We start from the raw sequence: 23,482 nt of genomic DNA on the forward strand, positions 1-23,482 counted from the left end.
TCTATATCATCTATGTTATCACTGATATTTCTATAAGGAACTTTTGTGGAGATATTTGCATAGCGGGTGATTTTTAAATTTTATTCTTTGCTTTTTTGCAGATGGTTATTTTCTTAAAGGATACATCGTGCACATACAGATAAATGGAAAGACATCCATATAAAAGTCAGATAAGCCATTGAGACAGACAAGGCGACAAGTTGCACAGACAGAAAGAACATCAAGGGCTAACGTAAACCGAGCGACATGGGGAACACTTTAAATAACATGGTTTCACTCACTAGAAATAATCACATTAAAAGAGAACGTATAACGAGTGATTTGATTAGAGGTGGTAGCACACGTGTGTATGCGTGTGTGAGGGGGGGACTTTTGGGCAGCTCGTGGGTGGGTGGGCTCTGTGGACTCTCAAGGTAAAGATTACATTTCACACTGATTAAGGGATAAGAGGCTTTGGCACAGCTTCAGGCACCAGGGGACAGTGTGTGTGTGTGTGTGTGTGAGTGTGTCCTTGTCCACACAAGCAGCACTGAAGGCAATTATGGTTTAAGCCAGTGGGTAGGAATCAATTACCACATGCCAACTTCCCTGAGCCTAGCGGTCTGTGGTTGTTTTACTGGACAGTGGACACGCAACAATCTGACTTTATTTGTGAAATAATCCCATTGTGGACAGTTAATTACTGATTTTGGACATGTTCCTGAACACACTATGCCTCTTCCCTAAGTGCTTTTCAGCGATGCAAACTCATGGGGAGTGTAAAATGCGACAGATACCAGGGCAGACACAAAAACACTCCAAATCTATTTGGGATCAAAAAGGTGACCGTCACCTAAGGTTTTGCATCCCTCTAACCGTTGATATGGTTGCAGGTCTGTCTGTAGGAGTAAGTTACTCAGCATGGCATCCAAAGCAGATGCAGAGTCCCTAGATTATGAGAAATGACTATGAATGTTTCAACTCCTGTCATTCCCCACGCGAGCGACCTCGAGGACAGAGCACGAAAGAGCTAAGTTGACAGTGCGGCAAAAAAACATCACCCATTTCATTCATTATATTTTACTACATTATTCTGATTTAACCCATCCAGCTTTCACCAAGAAAGTCACGATGTAGGCCGTTTACATATTCAGAGTGTTACAGTTGTCCTGGCAAATATATACACTACAGATGGTTTTACTGGAATTCTGCTGCTAGGGAACAGTTTGGACCCAAACATATTTCGGTCAGCTATTATCTTAGCAAACACTGCAACAGGAAACAGGGATATTTATTGAAGTTGAAACCCGTCTATATATAGAACTGACATAACCCCGGGCAATATCCATGTAGTGGATATTGACACTTCCTGTGGCTGACCCCGTTATTAACCTATGCATTACGTCTTTCTTTACGCAGTGACACAGTGACACGCAGACACGCTAATAACTGTGTCAGTAATAACCCTTTAGATTCTAATGCGCATAGATCCCACTCCGATGTGTCTGCTTGTGTCACGTGTCTTAACAGGTGTGATGGAAATGAGGTTTCAGAGTGATTGGGCATTACAAAAATAAACACGGATCATTCATTATATGAAGATGTGTGTTAATAACATTTTTTCAGCGTATAAAACTGCAAGACACTGTACAGTAAATACACCATGAGTCAAATGACACACATTTCCAGGGCTTTCAGTCTCATTTTAAATATCAAAGTTGGAATTCCACTGCTGTGAGAATCGTATTATTTTTAACAGTTGTAATCAACACAGTGATTACTGTTCTGAGACCTTCAAATGGGTCCGGCGGGCCTGAAACAGTCATTCTGTTTGAACAGTTCAATAATGTTGCACTTGAGCATTGCACAGTCTTGAGGGTTCTGAACATCAGCCAGCTTCTGCTGGTGTTCAGGTCCTGCAGGTGGGTATTAAGTGATCTCTCTGAAAGCCCTCTTCTCCTGGTACTTCACCTTGAGCCTCCTCTTGAACCTATGAAAAAGGGGAAGGGGGGTCATGGAAAGAACAATGAGATGGAAATGTACATGGAAGCATTTGACCAACAAGAGTGCTTTCATACACTTAATCATACACTGAATCTGAATGTTGCTGGTTTGCAAGTATAGTAAAGAAGAGGTTCCTTACTTGGCTCGCTCCCTTGGTTCAATCAGGTTCCTCTTCTGCAGACTCTTGAATCGATCCTTGAGGACGCTGCCCTCTGGCTGCAGCGCCGCCACATTACAAGTGGTGAAGAGGGAAGAGACAAGCCCAGACAAGTCCATAAGATCAACGTCACGCTGCAATCGCTCAATGCACAATTCCCAGCCCGATTTTTAAAATCCTGTTTGCACTATAAAGGCTGACTTAAGTGCCATTTAGAGAAATATTGGTAGGGGGGTAAAGAGACCAGGGCCTAGACTGTTGTGTGTTATGTTATTGGAAAAAGCGATATAAATTAAATATATTAATAAATATTATTATTATTATTATTATCATCATCATCATCATGAAGCGCGGCGCTGAAGATGGCGTCCACCCGCTATGCCGACCACCCCCAGTGCTGACAGCCCGCAATGCCAACGTTAGGTTTAGGCGTGGGGGGTGAGAGAAGTGAGGGTGAGGGTTAGGGTCTGCGGGAGGTTAGGTTTAGGCATGGGGGTGGGAGAGGTTAGGTTTAGGCGTGGGGGCTGGGAGAGGTTAGCTCCAGCCGGTCCCCCCGACACGCTGCACACCGCCTCGCTCAGCTGGTTCTGCTTGAGGGCTATCGGCATTGCGGTCTGTCGGCACATAGAGGCGGCACCCTGAAGATAAGCGTGTGAAGCACATGGAATTTCTGGTTGTTATTGTTAGACTAGACTGGTATTGAGATCAGATTAACTTTAATGATCTTTGCTCAGAGTATAGGATAGTATAGCTAAGAATATGACAATAGAGAGTTGTATTATCTTCAGCTCTCTCTATTGTGCTATTGGTTGGCAACCAAACGCACAAAAACTTGATAGACAAATAAGACTCCATCCTCAAAGTGGACGTGCATGCTTTGCCAGGTATTACTATCATAGCAGTTAGTGAGTTAGTGACCTACCTTGAGTTGTCGTAGGGAGCCGGCCAACTCGTCACTCAGCTGAACCTCCAGGTCCTGAGCCTGGAACCTGCAGAAGAAACAGAAACTGTTTACCTTGGCCCAATAAAGAGTTAAATCCCTGCTACACAGTCCTCATACTGCCCCCTAGTGAGGCAATCAGTCAGAAGCAGCACATTTCCATGACCTGGAACGAAGCTTAACATGCAAATCCTTAAGTGCCTGCTCATAATGATGTCATCACTGGGGACAATGTGGGAACCACCAAGTTTTTTTCAATATTGATGTAAAAGACAGAACTGAGCAACAGATTTATTTGCAACATGTAGCAGCAGATAGGGTTGCGTACTTGAGCTTGCCGAGGCGCCTGGGCTGGGCTTTCTGGGCCTCCTGATTGGCCTTGCGTTGTATCTGTCTCTCCTTGGTCGTGTGCTCCCCCTGCTTGATGGAGGCCTTGATGGAGCGAAGCTGGAAGAGCTGCTGCCGCCGGTCCACCTGCTGTCTTGTGGTCTGCCGACGCTGCTCCTGTGGTGGGAAGAGGACGACAACGGTTGACATGGACCACTAGACCTCCAAAAGAGGAAAAAGGAGGCGAAAGGGGAGGGCTCGTGTCTCGTTGACATGTGTTTTGTTGGCATGCGGTTTGTTGTCGAACTTGCGGCTCACCCAGAAACAAACGCTTCATACAAATTTGAACTTGGCAACCGTTTGAGAATGCTTCCTGAAAGCAGTTATAATCCAGACTTCCGGTAGTCGCAATTAATGATGCCTTAGCCCCCGTTCACACAGGATGCCGAAGCAACGCTCAACCTAAGCTCTACCCACAAGTTTCATTTAGGCGTCCTTAACAGGCGAGGCCATTCACACCATGCGCGCATGTCACGCTGAGGTTTTGCCAAAGCCATGCTCACGCCTTGCTCAAGTGATGGTTCAGGATTCACGGCGCCTATTTTCCAAGCGTGACGCGTGAAGCCAGGCATGAAGTCAATGGGAGTTGTGGGCGGGTTCAAGGCGCGAGAGTAGGCGCGGAGAGGAAAAGAGAAGGCTTCTTGTGTGAACGGTAAGGCCGGGATTCCACTGGTTGCATTTGTGTTGCGTTGCGGCTGTGCTCCGGTTTTGCTCCATGCTCTGCCAACACTCACCAAGTTTGTTTGTGTCTCAAACAAGTTTGTTTGTGCAGCCAACTGCAATATTTCTGAGAGCACTAGAAGAGAGGTTAAATTTTGCAATGTAATGTTTGATTAATTATTGAATGAATGAATTGAATGAATGAATTTATTTGGTGATAAAATCAAATAACAACAGTACATATAGTAATGAAAGGACAATATATCAATCACCGAGGATAAAAACACAAAAAAGTCAGAGGCAGGGATTCCGCTAGACATTTTCCCAGACGGCCAGTGCAGCCGGTAACGTTCCAAAATTCCGGCCCTATCGAATATTTACCGGCCACTATTAAAAAAAGGATGTTATAAAATAATTGTTTCCTAAATAAACAAATTAATTTATTTCTCTCGATCATATTTATTCCAGTGTTGTCATTAAGAGGCCGATTTCGCAGCAAGAATATTGAATTGGTTGGCACGTCGTTCTCGGTAAGGACGCTTTCGTTATTGAAACAGACAAGATTTGCAGACACTCATGAACCCATATCTTCTGGACATTGCCTTGATGAAAAAACAACGTAGCGTTAGCTAAAAGTAATAAGTGCAACAGTGTCAGTGCAGAGGGCAGACAGCGCACAACTTGAATCTCCAGCAATAGGCTACGCACCTTATCTCTCCCACTCCACACCTGGCGGCACCTGTGTCAGCTCTCCTGCACTCGTTCTCGGCTCCCATGTGGCTTTATTTGTGGTAAGTAGGGGTGTCACAATATATCGTCCCACGAAATTTCGCGATAGTAAAACGTCACGATATGTATCGTTGAGATGAAATCTCATATCGTGAATTTTTTTTTCTTTTTTCTCAAAAATAGACAAAGAAACGTCTTTGTTTGTTGAAGTTCAATGTGTGGAAAGTAGTTCAGTTGAACAAGTCTCTGAAGAGACACATGAGAAGTTATACAGGAGAGAAACCATTCAATTGAGTTTCTGGCAAAACTGTTTACTTGACAGGAAAAACTGAAGATGCATAAAAAATAGACTAAGAAAAGTCTTGTTGTTTGAGTTTGAAGAAAAACTGAAGATGCATAATGAGAATTTATACTGCTGAGAAACCTTTTAGTTCAAAGTAAATCTAAGTGACGGTGTAACTCATTCTATTTCAAGATAAACCTCATCTCCAATCTCATGTTTTTTCTAGTTGTTATTGTAATAACAATTTCCCACAACAGCATGTTTTGTATTTGTGCATTTCAAATAAAATACTACTTTTCCAGTCATATATTGTCATTATTCAAGTTTAAAAAAATATTGTTAAAATCGTATCGTATCGTTATCGTGAACCCAGTATCGTGATACGTATCGTATCGTGAACAGAGTGTATCGTGACACCCCTAGTGGTAAGCATTTTGATTCATCTCCTCATCATACGAGACTGATGCTGCTTGTGCGGCTTTTAAACGGCGCTCTACAGTAAAGAAAGCGTCTGCTATATTTTTCTTTTTCACCAAACTCAACATACAGGGGGCGGAAAACATATGATGTAATAAATCTCTATTTAAGTCGTAGCTTATTGGGCTATTTTATATAAGGAATTTATTTATCTGGCGTATTTTCAGCCGGCCACTTGAGCCGGTGACCTTTTAATTTGCCAGCCCACGGCAACACATACCGGCTAAAAGCCGGCAATTGTCGGCTAACGGAATCCCTGGTCAGAGGGCTTATTTCCATTGTGGTCCTCACATAAAACATATACCGTAGTAAGACGAGGCATAAAAAACATAAAACACTTAAAACAATTTAAAAGAAACATAAAACAGCTGAGAGCGGTTACATTAAAGGAACTTGATAAAACAAGTAGCAGCCGATCAAGCAAATAGCAGCAGGCAATGTATCACTTATAAAAAGACTAAAAGAAATAAAAAGGCTATTAAATAAATGTAAAGTGCATTGCCATGAAGCCAGTAATTTAAAGTGCATTTCTATGGAGCCAGTATTTTAGGGCTCTTTTAAAACTGGTCACAGTAGTACTTGCTTTTATGTCCCTTGGTAGATTGTTCCAGTGAACTGCTGCGCTGTACCTGAAACTATTTTTCCCCATCAGACTTTTAAATCGACAGGGTATCAAATCTGTCGACCTACCTCGAGTAGCGTGCTGATGTGTTTCTCGTACAAGTAAGAAGTAGTTTAGTAGGTACTTCGGGACCTCACGTAAAGTGATTTTAAAAGTGAGCAGCATTTTAATAGATAAAGTGCGCTTTTCAACGGATAACCATCGGAGACTTTCAAAGTGCTTGGTGTCAAGGTGAGTACGGGGGTGCAACTTAAGTATTACTCTGATTAATTTGTTTTGGGCTGTCTGCAGCCTGCCCTTTAATCGTTGTGTTAGTCCAGTGTACCATGAGGTGGCAGCATAGTCAAAGTGACTTTGCACTAGTGCCCCGGCAAGAGTGTGTAATACATGAGTGTCTAGGAAAACCGCTTTTCTAGCTAGGAATTTTATTCGTTGGTGAATTTTTGTTAGAGCAGTCAATGCCATTTTTTCACCCGACAAGCAGTTATCCAAGACACATCCAAGATATTTAATGTTGTCAGTGCCCTTGAGTGTACAGTCTCCTATTTTCACAGCAAAACCCGGAGACCTTGCTAGTCTGATTTTGCTACCAAACAGGATGGCCTCAGACTTGCCTGTGTGGAGGGACAGTCTGTTTGCCGAGAGCCATTCACAGGCTTTCTCCAGCTCAGCACCCAGAGTGTCCTCCACTCGAGTAGCGTGCTGATGTGTTTCTCGTACAAGTAAGAAGTAGTTTAGTAGGTACTTCGGGACCCAGAATGCTTATTCTGTCAAATAACCATTCAATTTGAGGAAATGTGGGAGCTTTCAAAGAAACTTGTAGCTGGAACACTGTACCTTTATCTTGTCGGCCCTCTCTTTCCTCCTCTGTTTCTCCGTCTTCTTGGCGGCCAATGAGATGGCTCCCACTGGCACGTCATCCCCTTCCTCATTGGGCTCCTCCTCATCCTCCTCCACCAGTCCTTCCACCTGCTCCTGGAAGACTGTCTCCTACACGCAGGCAAACACAGGTCAGATTAAATCCATAATCAAAGCTTCTCTGCAGGGTTGCCACACCCTTCTAAAACATCAAATTTGGTGATTATTTGGTGACTATTTCCTCAAATTCAAGGTCCCAACACGACACAGTTTGAGACAAGGATCAAGGTTAATTACTCAACTGTTACAATACTGAGAATGTTTATAACGAGCAATAGCAGGCTTTACAGAAGCTCACAGACAACAATTAAAAGGAGATGCTTGAATGCATGAACACTTCTCAACTGTGCTGTTACACCTTAAATTATCAAAATAATTCACATTTCTATCCATGCACAAAATATATAAATTCAAGCGCTTTCAATTCTCCACGTCTGTTTATGCCTATTTTCAAAAACTTTCAAGGCCTTGATTATTCTTTTCTCAAATTCACAAACTTGAAGGACCCGTGGGAACTGCTGTTACTACAGCATTGAGCAGGGAGATGGTCAGAGTTGCTGGACCCACAACATATCCAACATGTACCTCTGTCGCTAGGTCTTCTTTGTTGACCGCCAGTTGTTTCTCTAGTTTGTCTTCTGCCTTTTGTTTCTTCACCTCCACCTCATGGGCCTCCAGCAGCAAGGCCTGGGTGAGCAGAGCAAGAGAACGCCAGAGATTCAAACTCATGGAGAGTGAAAAAGGTGACAGATACCAGGGCAGACACAAAACCAATCAAAATCATTCACTATTTTGGGACAAAACAGGTGACTGTCACCTAAAGGTGACCAGTTTGCATCCCTGAAGATGGTACGGTGTCAGCGGCACGTCAGGAATGCTCCTCATTTCAAAAACAACATAGGCATAACAAAAGGGGCTGGCTTTAGTTAGAATAGTTGCGCTATTAGTTATACATTTTTTACATCAAAATTCCCGCTTATACAAAAAAAATTCAAACACAGTTAACACTATGTGTTAAACGTTAAGAAATAGGCCATAGACACTTTCACATCTCCTCACAACCCGTTCAGCTGCTGCCTCAGAGCGGACTCTTTCTCGCAGCGTCAGGTTAGCCAGAATAAAATGGAAACTTCGGGTTAAAATTGGCAAAATAATGCAACAAATAAAAGTAAATAGCTTATTCAGGGTATATGCAGGAATCCTGAAGTTAAATTCAATATCTTGTTAAGAGCTTTTTAACACCTTTTCAATATTAAGAGCTCAACACCACTTTCGTCAGTCAGTGATAGGGGTGTACTGATGCACGTTTTTGTGCTATTTACATTGGGTGCCGTTCACAGCTGATCCTATAATCAGCCAGGTAGCTTCGAGGGTCACTCTATCAGCTAAACTGAACAACTTGGTAACTTTTAGTGGCCAATCTAAAAGGTGCTTTTGTAATCAATCATTTTGATCTCACACTTTATATAGCAAGGTGAGTTGAAAACAAACTTTGGAAAAACATTACATTATCTTTGAGTTGGTTGGCACAATTGGCACCCTTGTTAGACTAGAACCATACAAGTTGGTAGACTCAGTACCACAAGTCATTGTTTGCTTTTCTGGAGTCTAATTGTAAGATTGTTTGTCATTCTTAATAGAGAGCCGCAGTAACGAGTCCGGAAATCATCGATGCTAACAGCCCTGGTTCAACACAGTTTTCGCCTATGGGAGTTTTGAATGGGTTTTTGGCGCGATGCTTCTAATAAGCTCTCTGGGCAACGCTGGCTTAATCAAACGCGAACCAGATGGTAGTAACATCATCTTCACACATGAAGACCACTTTTATGAGTTTTGAAGCTTTTATGTGCCGTTAAAAGGACGGCTAGCTAGCAAACGGCTAAATGAGACTACACTTTTGAGTCGATGGGGATATATACGTCAATAACGTCACCACTTCAAAGGGCGAACACGGAAATTCTCTTTCCCTCACCTGGTTCAGCCCCGTTCAGCCCGGGGTAATCAGTGCACACATCAACAACAGTCCAGGTTGAGTGCTGACGTGACGTGGAAGCCTATGCGACAGTGTGTAGTTCTGGATTAGCTTAGCTGGAGCATTTTACTTCTAGGGCTCGCATTTACGCTTCAAAACTCATGAAAGTGGTCCTCATGTGTGAAGATTATCCCGCTGAACCTTGGTTCGCGTTTGATTAAACTTGCGTTGCCCAGAGACATTATTTGAAGCATCGCGCCAAAAACCCATTCAAAAATCCCATAGACAGAAACAGTGTTGAACCAGGAAGTTCGGGACTTCCGCATTCAGCCTACAAAAATACATCATCCCTGCGGCTCTCTATTGTCTCCAAAATGTAGACAGGGATGCTGGGTCCCTCTCCCTCACATTGCTGCTTTTCTATTCGAAAAGAAGCTATGAAAAATTCATTGATTACAAGTTCAATGTATTTCTTTGAAGGTGTCCTAAGGTCCCATTGAACATGAGATTTGGTCAGTACCCGTGTCCCTGCAAGGTTCACAAAGGTAATTTTTTTTTTTATACTAGAGTGAAATATAAAGACCACATTTTCAATGGAAATAAACGTGAAAATAACTATATACTGTACTTATCAGAACATACGTCTGCAACTCTGCATGACTTCTCACTGGAAGGATTTCTCACTGGAACAACACTAAGAAACTTCAACAAGAGACCTCTTAAGATGCACAATGTTGTATTTGTTGTATAATGTATTCAAGCCCTTCGACTGAGTTTGATAGTAGATATTTCAAGTTTTTTGTTTGTTTGTTTTTATCGTTGGTACTACTAGCCCTACTCTCTGCAGCAGTCACTTGACAACTTGCTCTAGTCTGAGGCTGAGTGAGGGAGCATGGTGATGGCTTACCTGATGGGAGAAGAAGTCTGGGTTGTAGGACCCTCCAGGAGCGATCACCTCCACTGCAGGCAGCACCGACGGCTTCTCATTCATCTTCTCTGGACGCTGACAACACAACCACACATGAGTCAAACTCCAACCAACAGACACAAATAGTCACAACTCACACTGGTGGCAAATCAATTAGGAGCATTCATTATTAGTGACCCACCATGCAGCTCATTTGATTAAACCTTCAAACTGCATAAAAACATTTCAGTTTGAAAACCATCACCCAGATACATTCACTCTCACCTTGACAAGCTTCTTGCCAGTCTGTTGAAGGTACCAGGGGTCAGCTGTATCTTTGGCTGCAGTATGGGAAAAAATATACATGTGAATTGGTTGTTATACTCAATACTTTTAACTGAACTTAATTTCATATTTGCCTTCTGGTGCCCCCATTTGAAACAGTTGTCCTTTTGCTGGTTTTGTTTACATGGATTTCTTCAATTCAAGAGATGTTTCTCTGAAATGTAATGTTTGAGCTTTCGAAACAATCACTGGCTGCTGACCAGCTGAACATTATTTTTTTTATCTGGAGACACTGCAGCAAAATAAATCTTGAATTGTAACAGGCTAAGAAAGAAAAGGGGCGAAACTTATTTACATCCAGAAGTATAACTTTTCAAGGACATTTATGTTAATTGTGAATATATTATGAAATTTTAAGATGGCCAAATTCCTGCCCGCACTCAAGTCCAAGTTTCAAGTGGGCACAGCTGCCAGAAACAGTTGGCTCAAGGACTCAACATCTACATTTGGTTGGTGTGACCTACATTGGGACTAAATATGGTTGAATCAAGCCTTGTGTGTTGAAATGCAGACTCCAATTAGGGCAGCTCTCACCACTTCACAAAACCATGAAAGCCTGCATTAACATTTCACCTGGTGGATTCCCGTTTTGGAGATCCAGCCAAGTGATCACCACCAGCTCAATAAAGTTTAAATCTTGTAATATGCCTCCAGCCGTATACCCCCATTTGGATCAGACACAATCTCTAAACTTCATTTTTACATGTGTATCTTTCAGTATCCTCAGATCGCCAGGGGGCCGTTCACATAACGAACCCCCGGAGCTCCATGTTGGTCTTCACATTCCCATTTACGGGAATACTGGGAGCGCAAGGATGGGATCATCACTGGACGGACAGATGTTGTCACACACACACAACTCACGCTGTTGTCCCCACAGGTCGTAGTAGCCTCTGTCTGGGTGGTTGTTGGCCTCTGTCGCTGCCTTCTTGGCCGTCTTGTCGACCGGCCGTCTGTTCATCAGCCGCCTCTGACTGCGCGGCACCACGCCTCTGGCCGCCAGCTCCTCGGCCTTCTGGGCGATGCGACGGAGCTTCTTGGCATTGGGCTTCTGGTGGGCCAACACACTGGGGAGAGAGGGCAGATGAGAGATGAGGACTCGTGAAAAATGTGGTTTAGGAAAAAGGTGAGGTGAGACATGGGGAAAGGGAGAAGGGACTGGAGGGAGGTGGAGTCCATACAGGAAGGCATGCCGTTCAAAGAGGGGAAGGCATCTACTCTCTCTCTCTCTCTCATTGGATGCTTAAGCCCGTGTGATTGAACACTGGCTACACTGTGGCGTGTGACTGTATGTGTATTCTCAGATCCCCAGGGGGCCGTTCACATAACAGACCCCTGAGCTCCATGTTGGTCTTCACATTCCCATTTACAGGAATACTGTGAGCGCAAGGATGTGATCATCACTGGAAACATACAGTTACCCAAAAGCTGAGAAAATTCGGGCTGACGTTTTGATACACTGGAAATATATCAGGTGGTAGTATTGGACTCAGAAAACCATGCATGGGTTATTATTGGCTAGACTGAAAAGCAGGGGGACAGGCAGGAGGAAGAGGAAAGGTGAGAGTATAGCAGGGGAAGGCTAGATTCACACTCTAGAAAGAGCTGGTTTTTAAATACAATCCAGCAAAAAAGGCATTAACAATTCCAGAGTGCAAACTGTGTTTGATCTGATAAAGACTGATTAAGTATGAATGCAGCCACAGACGTGGGGTAGAGGATAGAAGGTCATGAGGATGTGAACTGACTCTTTAGGCGGCGGGATGAGGGAGTCGTGCTGTAGTATCAGGTCGATCCTCAGAGGGCGAGATGCTTTCCTTTTCCTCTTGCTGCAATCTTCAGGTTCCTCTGCTTCAGAGAGAAGACAGAGAGTTCAGCCTCACCCAACTAAATACCAACAAGCAGATACACAAGCAAATATCTTCACAGATCGACGTCCAAAAGCACCAAACAAGCTTTTACATTTTATATTAGCTTTTAAAATCTCAACAGTGGTTGACAAGTGTGGATATATTATCTACCCTTCTGTGTGGTGGTTTTCTTCTGGAGTCCAACATCCAGAAAGAACAGGCTGTCATCTGACTTCTCAGACAGCAGACCCCTGTCGAGACAGAAACATCACACATAATGAGGCTGACCATTGAGAAACAGTCAGTACCAGCAGGAGCATGACTTCAACGCTTGAAAGGGAAATTGATTATTATAGGGAGATTTCAAATTTCTACTACATCATGTTGGGAATGTCTAAACGAATGACAGATACAATTGGTGGACAAACATGATCTACAAGTCATTATGGCACATGGCATTAACTATTAGTTGTTTTGTTTTTCATTCTTTCAAGACGACAATTTAAACTAATTGAAAATGCCATAGCACTAACGTTTGGGGGGGGGGCGCTTGAGATTGGCATTGTATGCTTCTTATTGGAAATCATTTCCAGACTTTGTAAATTGAGTTTGGCGTGAGATGACTGTCTTCATGCAGGAGAACAGCTAGCTAGCCTCAACCTAGCGTTGAAGCTAACTAATGCTAGACAACAGCATGTCTCGAGGCCACACAGGCTCACAACAAGATGCATTCATCAACAGGGCTGCTGAAAATGTAGTAACGTTAACGAAATCCTCACACACCAACTTTACAGTCTGGAGTCTGTCCATCTTAACGTTACACCTTGTGGATACCTACATGTATCGCTAACACAATTTTACTCGTACACATAACGCAACATTACCCTGTGGTCCTCTGCTGGAGCCTGACGTCCTCTAGAAAGTCGTCGACATCTTGGACGTCGCTGTGTTTGTTCCAGTTCTTCTTCTTATTCCTATTAACACGCCTTCTCCGAATGTTGACCAAACCCTCGAGCTTTGTGTTGGACTTTACAGGTAAAAAACCTGGCTGCGTAGCCACCACGCGTTTCAGCTTCTGCCTCCTTGCAGCCGCCATGTTGGAGGATGACGCACGGCACGATGCCCCTCTTCTTCTTTAGTACCGACTACCGAGGCGGTGGCGTTTGAGCCGTGGTGCTGCCACCTGCAGACTGACAGTGTAAATAGCAACGTCTCCTTACAAGTAAAAGTTTTGTTTTTTTATTTGTTTTTGTCTTTCAGACTATTTATTAAAACTATCTTCAATTATTAGTATTTAAAATGTGGTCATTGTAGTGGCATCATTTTAAGTGATGTTTTGACAATAAGGAATCACATTATTTTTTAATGGTCATTATTTCTTTTTGATAACTTAATAAACACAAAAGTAATACAATGAATGTAGAGCTAGCAGTCTGGACAAATGGCAACCTCAATGGCACTCATTTTAGATGTTCTCTTGAAAACTGACAGTGCTTGACTTTTTTTCTGTAAAATTAAAATGCTCAATTACATAAATAATTAATACTTAACTAACCACAGAGCTGTCAATAAACAGAAATCCAGAAATGTGCAAAACTTGTTGCATCATATTGAATGTGGGTCAGGTCATGTAGTTATTTATCATATTGCTGTTATGTATGTATGTATGTTTGTCCCAAATGCATCATGGGAAACGTGTCTCCTATCGCTTTCCTATGTTCTTTTTCCTTTTTTTCCTCCCTTCATTTTATTGCGAGAACAACGCTTTAGAGACTCCAGAATAAATTCACAATTTTGAGCTGTTTATCTTTCGCTAAGTTGTCAAAGGTAAGTGTCACCTTTTCAATAAAACTCCAATCTATCATCTAATATTTTTTTAGTTCTCGGGTTGACATGTTTTTTCGTTTATTTTTGGTGAAAAAGAAAAGGCAAAGCAGACGAGCTATTATCTGCTTGCTCGGGGAGTCAGGGACCTAAAAAGCACTTGTGCTCTGGTCGAATTTGACTCGGAAATGCGCCTAAAGTGAGGGGTCATCTGACAAAATATTGTTCACCAATAGCTCCATTGACATGTCTAGTGTCGTCTTCAAAATGTATATTCCAGTTTCGTGTCGCAGTTTTTATATTCTTCGGTCGTTTTTATCGTCACCCTCTTGGTTTGCTACAACGATTTTTCCTTCCCGTTTACATTCTTCTCGCCAGCAGCCAGCCATCATCTTTAGGTGTGCTAGTTTGCTGACATCGGGCAGCCCGCGCGGGCGGCGTCCCGTGGTTTTCCTGTGAAATAGCTTATTTCGAATGAAAAATCAAGCCTCGTGGGCACCCGGGGAATTCAGATGAACGAAACGAACAGACCCGCATCCAGTGCGCAAGGGGCGGTGCTAGACGGTCGATTGTGTCGTTGTTATTGGTGCAAAGGTTCAGAAAATCCCGCCCGTGAAGCTCATATACGGATTGTTATTGGCTTAGGTGATAAAGAGCTTGACTGTGATTCGCTACCTTCAATGTCCTTCTTGTTTCCAGTCATTGCATAAGCTGCCTTGGATACAGTTTGACCAGGCTCTGAGTTTGACACATTTTAGGCTGTTGGTGTAGATATTTTGTTTTCTAGCCCACTCTAACTTCAGGACAGTAAACTGTCATAAACTTTTACGTCATGATTATTATTATTAGCTTAGACATTTCCATTTTCAACAATCCTGAGCCTTAAACAAAAGCTGTATACAGTAATGACCTTACTGAAACAAACCCTCCTATCTCCCCTCAGCTGATCTGTAGTAACCATGGCCCGTACCAAGCAGACTGCCCGTAAGTCCACTGGAGGCAAAGCCCCGCGTAAGCAGCTGGCCACGAAGGCTGCCCGCAAGAGCGCCCCTTCCACTGGTGGGGTCAAGAAGCCCCATCGTTACAGGTGAGGGCAAATGTATGTATGTATTAGTGCTGGTGGTGAGAGGAACAACACCAGATCAGCCAGTTTCATGCATTTCTTCACAGTCCTTTATTACGCCACTATAAACTCAAACAGCTGTCACAGTTGTTTATTATTCTGCAACTTCTCTCCAGTTCCCAAGAACCAGATTGTGAGTGTTATTTTAGCTTGCTTAAATGCAGTTAACTCAGCTAACATTTAACAAAACAAAGAAACAACTTTGTCACAAAACATTAACACAGTATGCATAGTCTCTGTACACTTGGATTATAATTTCAAAACACAACAACACTTAAAACACCTTATCCCGCCCCCCATCAATAATCGTAATCACGCTGAAAATCTACCCACTAGTTTCAAATCCTTATAGGCCTAGTAGTGGGAACCAGCTGATACCGGAGTACACAGTGTGCTCAAGCATGCACCTGTCCTGCCAACAATAAGCAAGCTGAACATGAATATAAGTGCACAAGAATAATGCATTCTGCAATATAGTCTGCTGAACCTCAAGGAGACAAACTTCTTTCCCTATACTGTATGTCATTATTTTCTGCGTCTCCCCGTCTGCAGGCCCGGTACCGTGGCTCTGCGTGAGATCCGTCGTTACCAGAAGTCCACTGAGCTGCTGATCCGCAAGCTGCCCTTCCAGCGCCTGGTGAGAGAAATCGCCCAGGACTTCAAGACCGACCTGCGTTTCCAGAGTGCCGCCATCGGAGCTCTGCAGGTTTGTGGAACAGATAGAGAGGGAGGGCTGTTGCATGCAAAAGGGGGAGCGATCATTTCAGCAAAAGGATTTCATTAGATAAGGTTTTACTGCCACGATACAAATATATTATCAGGTTAAATTGCCTCTTGCTGCTTTATTACTATTAACCAAGCACAATGTTTTATTCCCCCTTAATTCCATTGTCTCTCCTCTGTCCGTTCGGCAGGAGGCCAGCGAGGCCTACCTGGTGGGTCTGTTTGAGGACACCAACCTGTGCGCCATCCATGCCAAGCGTGTCACCATCATGCCCAAAGACATCCAGCTGGCACGCCGCATCCGCGGGGAGCGCGCATAAAAAACGAAGCTTTCTCTCCCCTTTATTATAGAGCACCCTCTTGTCCCTCCACCACTCCTTTCATCCCTCCTCCCTTCCTATATACTTAGTTGGTAGTTTGGTTTGAGGTTCTATATATCATATGATTGTGATAACCGTAAAATGTGTAGTCACGTCTCCTTTGGTGCTACTAGTAGCAGAGTTTGCTTAGAATACGTTCATGTATGTTTGGAACTTTCAATCGCATACGATTACACTCCTGTCTAACTAGCTAGCTCACAAGAACACCTAGTTATCTGTATAGGATGGGTGTTTTTACAGAGTTGAGAATGTCCTCGTGTTCTTAAATCAGGATAGGACATAGCATTAAGATTGAAACATTTTCATCCTAGGACAGACACATGCATTGATATAATGGGTCTTACCTTCTGAAAAAATGTCTTTCTTTTTTCTTTTTTTTTACAGAAATTTGATGTAATAGTAGTGTTTTTTTACGATAATGGTGTATTTCTACTGTTACTGTTAAATGTATCAAATCACAAAAGTGTGATTTCGGTTGTCAATTAGAAACGTTGTGCTATAATGACACTGCATGGTTTCACAGACTACAAGCGGCATATATGTAGCGGACCTATGTTGATCATACTTTAATTTTCAGCCACAATATATGCAGGTAATGTTTTGACTTTTTGTTCCTCTCTCAGGTTGATATGATAACCTATGATTTTTTGTATTGTGTTTTTGATTTATGTCTTTGGTCATTTTTAAAAGCAAATATTTGTACTCTGGAATTCACATGCAAACGTGGTAATAAATGGATTCTTGTGGTTAACTAAGATTGTATGAGTGGTGAAGCTGGGCGATGAAGCTGTCTAGAAAAAACCTTTGTGATTCATTTCATATAAGTCAGTTTTTGTGATTGATAACTAAACATCCCTTTTGGAACTGCATTGTTGTATCTGAGAGAAAACTGCAATTAAACAGCAAATACCAAGCAGTTAAATCTGTATAAGCCAGCAATTAATCTATTTTCAATCACAATAGTAATCAAATGCATAATACAGATGAGAATAAGTATGAGAAACCAGGCAATTATTATAGCCTTACAACCCCCCCCCCCCTCACACACACACACACACACAGCTGCCTATGGCAAAGTCACTGCAGGTCACCAGACTATCAATCTGGGAAGCCAGAGTTATCAGCTCTAATTTTGTTTAGTTCTTTAATAAAATATGGCTCCCACATATTTCTGGATTTTTACTTGCTCTTTTTTTAATCTCCCTTATATTATATTTTTTCTAACAAATACAATATGACTCATGCTGTGACTAATAAGTTGATCGTCGTGGTAAAATGCATATGCCATCGGTCGAAAAGGCAAGACAACATAAACATGGCCTGTAATTGTTGGTCATAATAACACGTAAGATCACTGGCTTGTAGACGAACCTTTACAATAAGCCAACTAAAACCCGTGATTTCGAGCAGCACCTATCCAGCATGGTTCAAACTGACAAAAAAGTAAAATGTTGTAAACACTGTTGCATTGCATTGTGGGACAGGTGATTGACGCGGCGGCCATTTTCCCGCTGGACGCTGCTTGCCTGCTTCCCATTGTGGATACGAAGAAGAAAATAGAGAGAAGCCAAACATTTCTCACGTCTTCTACTCAACACTTTTCCCTTAGGTAAGTCCCTTGAAATATACTACCATGAATGTGAACGAACTTTGGATTTTCTAAGTTAAAGATTGACACATTTCTTGGCACATTTAATAGAGAAAAAACTATACTTTTATCGTGCTGAAAAATAACAAACAGGGCTATCGAACCGAAGGTAAAATGCGGTCTTTTCTCCAGCCGTTCAGACGAGAATTCTGTTTCAAATTATGCGCGGGTTCAGCTCGGTTCTACGCAGCCGTTAGGGACCGTTCAGCTTTCCTATGTCTATTTACGAGTTCCTTAAAATGTCTTCTTTATAGTTCTCTGGTCGCTCGACACGCTGGCACAGTCGTTATTTGTCAAATTGTCGTTGTTTATGTGCTACTCCTTTGCTCTTCTGCCCTGGGTCTTTATCCCGTTTGCGCATCAAACCGCCGCCATCATCAGAGGCAGAGCGGAGTAGGCGGGGCCTAGCAACACGGTCGGAGAACTGTGGAGCCCGCCTACTTTCACGATTCTGCACGCTGACTGGCTATGGTCCTATATTTACAGCAACGTAATGCCTTTTCAACCAATAGCATCGACGGAGATTTTTGATCGACGTTTGTCTGGCTGATTATGATGTGGGGGTGTCTTGTGTATATTCTTACCTAAAAGTACACTTCCTCCAAGTTGTGACTTGTGTGGTTCATTCTCAAAACTTTATCAGTCTTTTTTTTTACTTTTATTTAAAAGCTTTATTTAACAAGGATAATTCATTTTGAGGTTGAGAATCACTTTTCCAAGGAAGTTGCTGTTGCAGTATCAAGATGTTCTGTTACAAGTGTGGTTACAAGTGTCACACCAACAAGATTAAGCAATTTATGACTCAAATTCACATTTTGATGTGTCTGGGTTCTATTCAGCATTTTCTATGCTTGCATTCTTGGTGTTAACTTAATAAGGGTGGATCTATCTCATAATGTTTTATTTGTGAGTGAGCAGGGTGGAGGAGACACATTAAAAATAATAAACGTGGAACACATTACACACGTTAATGGATTTAAAGCAGTTGTGATTCAGCCTAACGCTTGTGTCTTTCTCCGTCTTCTTCAGCTGATCTGTAGTAACCATGGCCCGTACCAAGCAGACTGCCCGTAAGTCCACTGGAGGCAAAGCCCCGCGTAAGCAGCTGGCCACAAAAGCTGCCCGCAAGAGCGCCCCTTCGACTGGTGGGGTCAAGAAGCCCCATCGTTACAGGTAAGATGGACGACAAGGGCTGCCTCCCACACTTGTATCGAGGAATAAAAAGTGTGTAAATAAAACATGTCACCTCTCAGCCTTTATATTGTGAGTAGGGTTCACTTCCCACACTCATGGAAAACCTGGAAAAGTCCTGGAATTTTAAAACTGTATTTCCCAGGCCTGGAGAAGTTATGAAAAATGATAAAAGGGTGAAGAGTTTTTGAAAATTCATGAAATTAAGTTAATGTTGTTACCGGTACTTTCTTCCTTTGATACTGTCGGATGCCACAAAAAGCAGTGGCTGGCTCCAAAACAGTGTAGGCCTCCCTGTTGGAGGAAAATATTGTTGGTTGCTGTTGCTGACTGACTTTTTTGAGTTAAAATGATAATTGTGATCTTTGATTTCTAAAGTGGAAAAACAAACGATTTAATTCAGTCTCATTCAAATTTGGTTGTGGACAAGTTGTGCAATTTCACAAGTGAAAAGGAGTGGGAACCATGTGTGAGATTTCATCTTACTACCATGTCGTTAGAATTTTCATGTGGTTCACACGAGAGGACTTGCTGCAGCTCAATTCTGCAATTTCCTATACCTGTGTTTAAGGCCCGGTACTGTGGCTCTGCGTGAGATCCGTCGTTACCAGAAGTCCACTGAGCTGCTGATCCGCAAGCTGCCCTTCCAGCGCCTGGTGAGAGAAATCGCCCAGGACTTCAAGACCGACCTGCGTTTCCAGAGTGCGGCCATCGGAGCTCTGCAGGTTTGTGGAACAAAGCCAAAAAGAGCTCTGCACTAAATCCACACTATGTGGTCATAGGGTGCTAGTGCTACTGAGTGTTAACAGTGTGTGAGGACCAAGTGTACACTTTACAACAAGGGCAACTTCGGCCCAGGACCGCATGCGTCATGTAGCAAGCAACCAGGCAACCTCATGCAACTCACTGCAACTCAAGCCCATTCGAGGAAACTACATTTTTCAACATCCCAAGTTTGGCTCTGATGACATCACTGATGACATCATCACCGTTTCAACAGCCCAAGTTTGGCACTGATGACATCACTGATGACATCATCACTGATGACATCACCGTTTTAAAAAAACAGCCCAAGTTTGGCACTGATGACATCATCACTTATGACATCACTGATGACATCATCACCGTTTCAACAGCCCAAGTTTGGCACTGATGACATCACTGATGACATCATCACTTATGACATCACTGATGACATCATCACCGTTTCAACAGCCCAAGTTTGGCACTGATGACATCACTGATGACATCATCACTTATGACATCACTGATGACATCATCACCGTTTAAAAAAAACAGCCCAAGTTTGGCACTGATGACATCACTGATGACATCATCACTTATGACATCACTGATGACATCACCGTTTCAACAGCCCAAGTTTGGCACTGATGACATCACTGATGACATCATCACTTATGACATCACTGATGACATCATCACCGTTTCAACAGCCCAAGTTTGGCACTGATGACATCACTGACGACATCACCGTTATCCATTCCTGACTGAATGAACGAATGAATGACTGACTCACCCCAAAATGCCTTCTCTTGACCATGTGCTGCGCACAGGCTGTGCACGTACCTTCTCTTGACCATGTGCACGTGGTAAAAATGGGTTGTTGCAGCAGCACATAGTAATAGGCTAAAGCAGAAATAAAAATAGAAGATACATTAGAAATAAGCAAACTAAACATAACGTAATCAATAATTTAAACACAACAGAATGCATTAGGCTACGTGAAATAAAACTGAAAAATACTTATGAAGTATGGCATTATGTACCAAAGATATATGCATCTATAAGGTGTGCAAGGAGCTGACAACTGTTGCCTTCCCCATTGTCTGTCCCTTCTGCAGGAGGCCAGCGAGGCCTACCTGGTGGGTCTGTTTGAGGACACCAACCTGTGCGCCATCCACGCCAAGCGTGTCACCATCATGCCCAAAGACATCCAGCTGGCGCGCCGCATCCGCGGGGAGCGCGCGTAAACACCCTCTGCTCCTCTCCCCTTTTCACCTCCTCCTCCTCTCCTCCCGTCACCCGTCTGTCTCTCCGTCCCTCACCTGCTCCCCCTCTCCCCGTGTTGGTAGTATGTAGAGGAAAACTGATTATATTATGAATAAAGTGTATAGTGGTGTTTTTTCTTAGTGCTCTCGGCAGCAGACTTCTAGGGTACTCTCTTTTTGTGCATGTACCTGCTCACTGGCGATCAGAGCCGCACGAGCACGCGCTCACCCGCGTCTCCGAGTCCTGCTTTGCACCATTTCCACTCTGCCTCAAGAACATGTGCAGCAGAGGATTGTCAGGATGTGAGAATGAGAAGATCTGGGCCGGGGCGATGCAAGCGTGGGAGGAGGAGAGGGGGATTTGTCTGCTGGGAGACTCTTCTCTCTCCTCTCCAGCAGAGGGTGCTAGAAGAACTTACCCGCTCCTCCCCTCCCGCTCCTTACCTTCCACCGGCCTGCGCCGTCTAGTGTGCAGAGAGCAAGCTGCACCGGGCGCCATTCTCTCCTCATAAAGGCCGAGGCTGGACTCTCTGACCCCCGTGTGTCTGTGCGAGTGTCGGCTCCCATCGCCAGAGCAAATTGGATACAATCCATCAGCATCTTTGGAGAAGTTGATTTATGATTACGCTGTTATGGGTCATGTTATGTTTTTTGCTTTGTTTCGGTTTTTTGTTTTTTATTCAATAACGCTCAAACACAAATGAGATTTTTCACAGCAAAAAAACTATTTGTGAATGACTTGGAGGTGGGGGGGATGATTCGGATTAAAACACTTGATACAGAGAACAAAGCAGATTTGCAAATATTTTTTTAATGCACAAAGCTACTGACTTGTTTTGGCAACCAAAGTTTGATCCGCTTGTAGAATTGTCTTTTCCTAATTGACAAGAGTTTAACCCCATTTATTCCTGTTGTGTTCAAATTGGCTTTGTCTACTAGTGATATAAGCCAAAGCATTAAAACTGAGGAAGTGTGATTCCAGTGAATTCTTTTTTAGTAACGCTCGTTTTTCTTAAAAACAAAGGACCTCTTTATTACAAAGGTTCATGGAGATTTGTAATGTTCTCCAAAACCAAAAGTTCTCAGAGTGTGAAAACGATTATTTTTGACAGATGAAGAGATACAATGTGAAACTATTGTAAATCAATGTTACATGATGAATAATTCTGGTCAGGTTTTCTGTATACGTCCCCCTTTGCTTCTCTTTCATCTGTGTACCGTTTCTCAGGTTGACTCGTCACCCTTTTAACTTAAATCCTGTTTTTTTTTCTCAATTAGATTTTTTTTCTTTTTTTTAATGTTGAGGATGTTTCAATTAAACAATGTTTGTAATTTCCAGATTTGTCATATAAGGTGGTAATAAATGGATGTTACACACGCTCCCCGTTGCTGTCTGTCATTTAACCGAGCCAGTTATAGTTACAGTATACTAAAAAGCTGCCTGCAACAGATTGATCAGAAAACATATTGGGGGTTATAAAGCCGCCTAACTGCAACAGTGTATGAGGTTTGATCAAACTTGTTTGAATAATGTTAGTTTTTATGTATTTTCCTGAAAAGGAATCATTGTGTTAGTTACAGTATATAACATTCAATAACAAGTCTCCCTTAATACAAACCAGAGGATTGCGGATATATGATTTAATCAAAGGGCAAAACTTCCTTTGACATGAATTGGGTGTATAAGCTTTGTGTAAAAAAACATTTTTTTAGTCAAATGTGTCATTCCATTGGTAAAGCAAACCTTTTTTCAGTTTTATTTATTATTTGCTATAAAATCAACGATTAGGCCTAGTCCTGTTGGCCTTTGTCAGAGATGGGAAGTAACGAGTACAAATACTTTGTTACTACTGTAGGCCACTGATGAGAGTTTCAGTTAGCTTTGCACAGAAACAGCCGGTGGTAGAAATACTTGTTTGTTACTTTACTTTATTACATTTCAGAGCCTGTACTTTTTTTTTAAACTTTTACACAAGTAACTGTACTGTATTTCTACTTAAGTAAAGAATGTGTGTAGGCTACTTTTCCCATGGCCTTTGTAGACCGAGGTAGACATTTACTGCGTGAGCCTGTGTCTCACCCACTGTCAATGCTCTCGCCTGGTGCCAGCTGCACCACTAGATGGAGCTAAAATACCATATTTGGATTGGTAATGTTAACCTCAAAACTCCTTGTACTGCCTCATGACATTAGGACCACTGGTATTTTTGTTATCAATTAAATTAAATCAAATACACTAACTGCCGACATATTCTCTTTCTTAGACAAACACACATCAAATTAACCGTAAGCACTTTACTTATAGATCTAATCTTAACCCTTAAATTCTGTGGTTTTCAAAGTGGGGTCCGGGG

The 23,482-nt window shown here is 42.6% G+C and overlaps 3 protein-coding genes across 4 annotated transcripts; 2 read left to right on the forward strand and 1 right to left on the reverse strand.

The window, feature by feature from the left end:
- Window positions 1-72: 72 nt before the first annotated feature.
- On the reverse strand, window positions 73-13,326 carry nop53 (NOP53 ribosome biogenesis factor; the record flags this gene model as incomplete). Of its 2 annotated transcripts, none has more annotated exons than XM_083637667.1 (12): window positions 73-1,969; window positions 2,123-2,199; window positions 3,063-3,129; window positions 3,409-3,584; window positions 7,076-7,228; window positions 7,742-7,843; window positions 10,036-10,131; window positions 10,321-10,376; window positions 11,245-11,447; window positions 12,129-12,228; window positions 12,402-12,481; window positions 13,115-13,326. In XM_083637667.1, 12 exons carry the CDS (start codon window positions 13,324-13,326, stop codon window positions 1,909-1,911), a joined length of 1,383 nt encoding a protein of 460 aa, XP_083493793.1. In that variant the 3' UTR covers window positions 73-1,908. The 2 variants fall into 2 exon arrangements, with proteins under 2 accessions (XP_083493793.1, XP_083493792.1); XM_083637666.1 differs by having other exon boundaries at window positions 12,129-12,231.
- Window positions 13,327-13,927: 601 nt separating this feature from the next.
- Window positions 13,928-17,196, forward strand: LOC310777334 (histone H3.3A). Its single transcript, XM_083637668.1, has 4 exons — window positions 13,928-14,057; window positions 14,998-15,141; window positions 15,730-15,883; window positions 16,092-17,196. The coding sequence occupies exons 2-4, from the start codon at window positions 15,014-15,016 to the stop codon at window positions 16,218-16,220; spliced, it is 411 nt and encodes a 136-aa protein (XP_083493794.1). The 5' UTR covers window positions 13,928-14,057; window positions 14,998-15,013; the 3' UTR covers window positions 16,221-17,196.
- Window positions 17,197-17,795: 599 nt separating this feature from the next.
- On the forward strand, window positions 17,796-22,508 carry LOC310777002 (histone H3.3A). Its single transcript, XM_083637236.1, has 4 exons — window positions 17,796-17,889; window positions 18,958-19,101; window positions 19,691-19,844; window positions 20,982-22,508. Exons 2-4 carry the CDS (start codon window positions 18,974-18,976, stop codon window positions 21,108-21,110), a joined length of 411 nt encoding a protein of 136 aa, XP_083493362.1. The 5' UTR covers window positions 17,796-17,889; window positions 18,958-18,973; the 3' UTR covers window positions 21,111-22,508.
- The last annotated feature ends 974 nt before the right edge of the window (window positions 22,509-23,482 follow it).

Source organism: Poromitra crassiceps, assembly GCF_964638095.1.
Source record: "Poromitra crassiceps genome assembly, chromosome: 5".
NCBI classification, from domain to species: domain Eukaryota; kingdom Metazoa; phylum Chordata; class Actinopteri; order Beryciformes; family Melamphaidae; genus Poromitra; species Poromitra crassiceps.

Coding starts and splice junctions, on each gene's coding strand:
- LOC310777002 (XM_083637236.1), top strand. CDS start 18,974: ATGGCCCGTACCAAGCAGACTGCCCGTAAGTCCACTGGAGGCAAAGCC. Junction 19,102..19,690: donor AAGAAGCCCCATCGTTACAG/GTAAGATGGACG, acceptor CCTGTGTTTAAG/GCCCGGTACTGTGGCTCTGC. Junction 19,845..20,981: donor CGGCCATCGGAGCTCTGCAG/GTTTGTGGAACA, acceptor TCCCTTCTGCAG/GAGGCCAGCGAGGCCTACCT.
- LOC310777334 (XM_083637668.1), top strand. CDS start 15,014: ATGGCCCGTACCAAGCAGACTGCCCGTAAGTCCACTGGAGGCAAAGCC. Junction 15,142..15,729: donor AAGAAGCCCCATCGTTACAG/GTGAGGGCAAAT, acceptor CCCCGTCTGCAG/GCCCGGTACCGTGGCTCTGC. Junction 15,884..16,091: donor CCGCCATCGGAGCTCTGCAG/GTTTGTGGAACA, acceptor TCCGTTCGGCAG/GAGGCCAGCGAGGCCTACCT.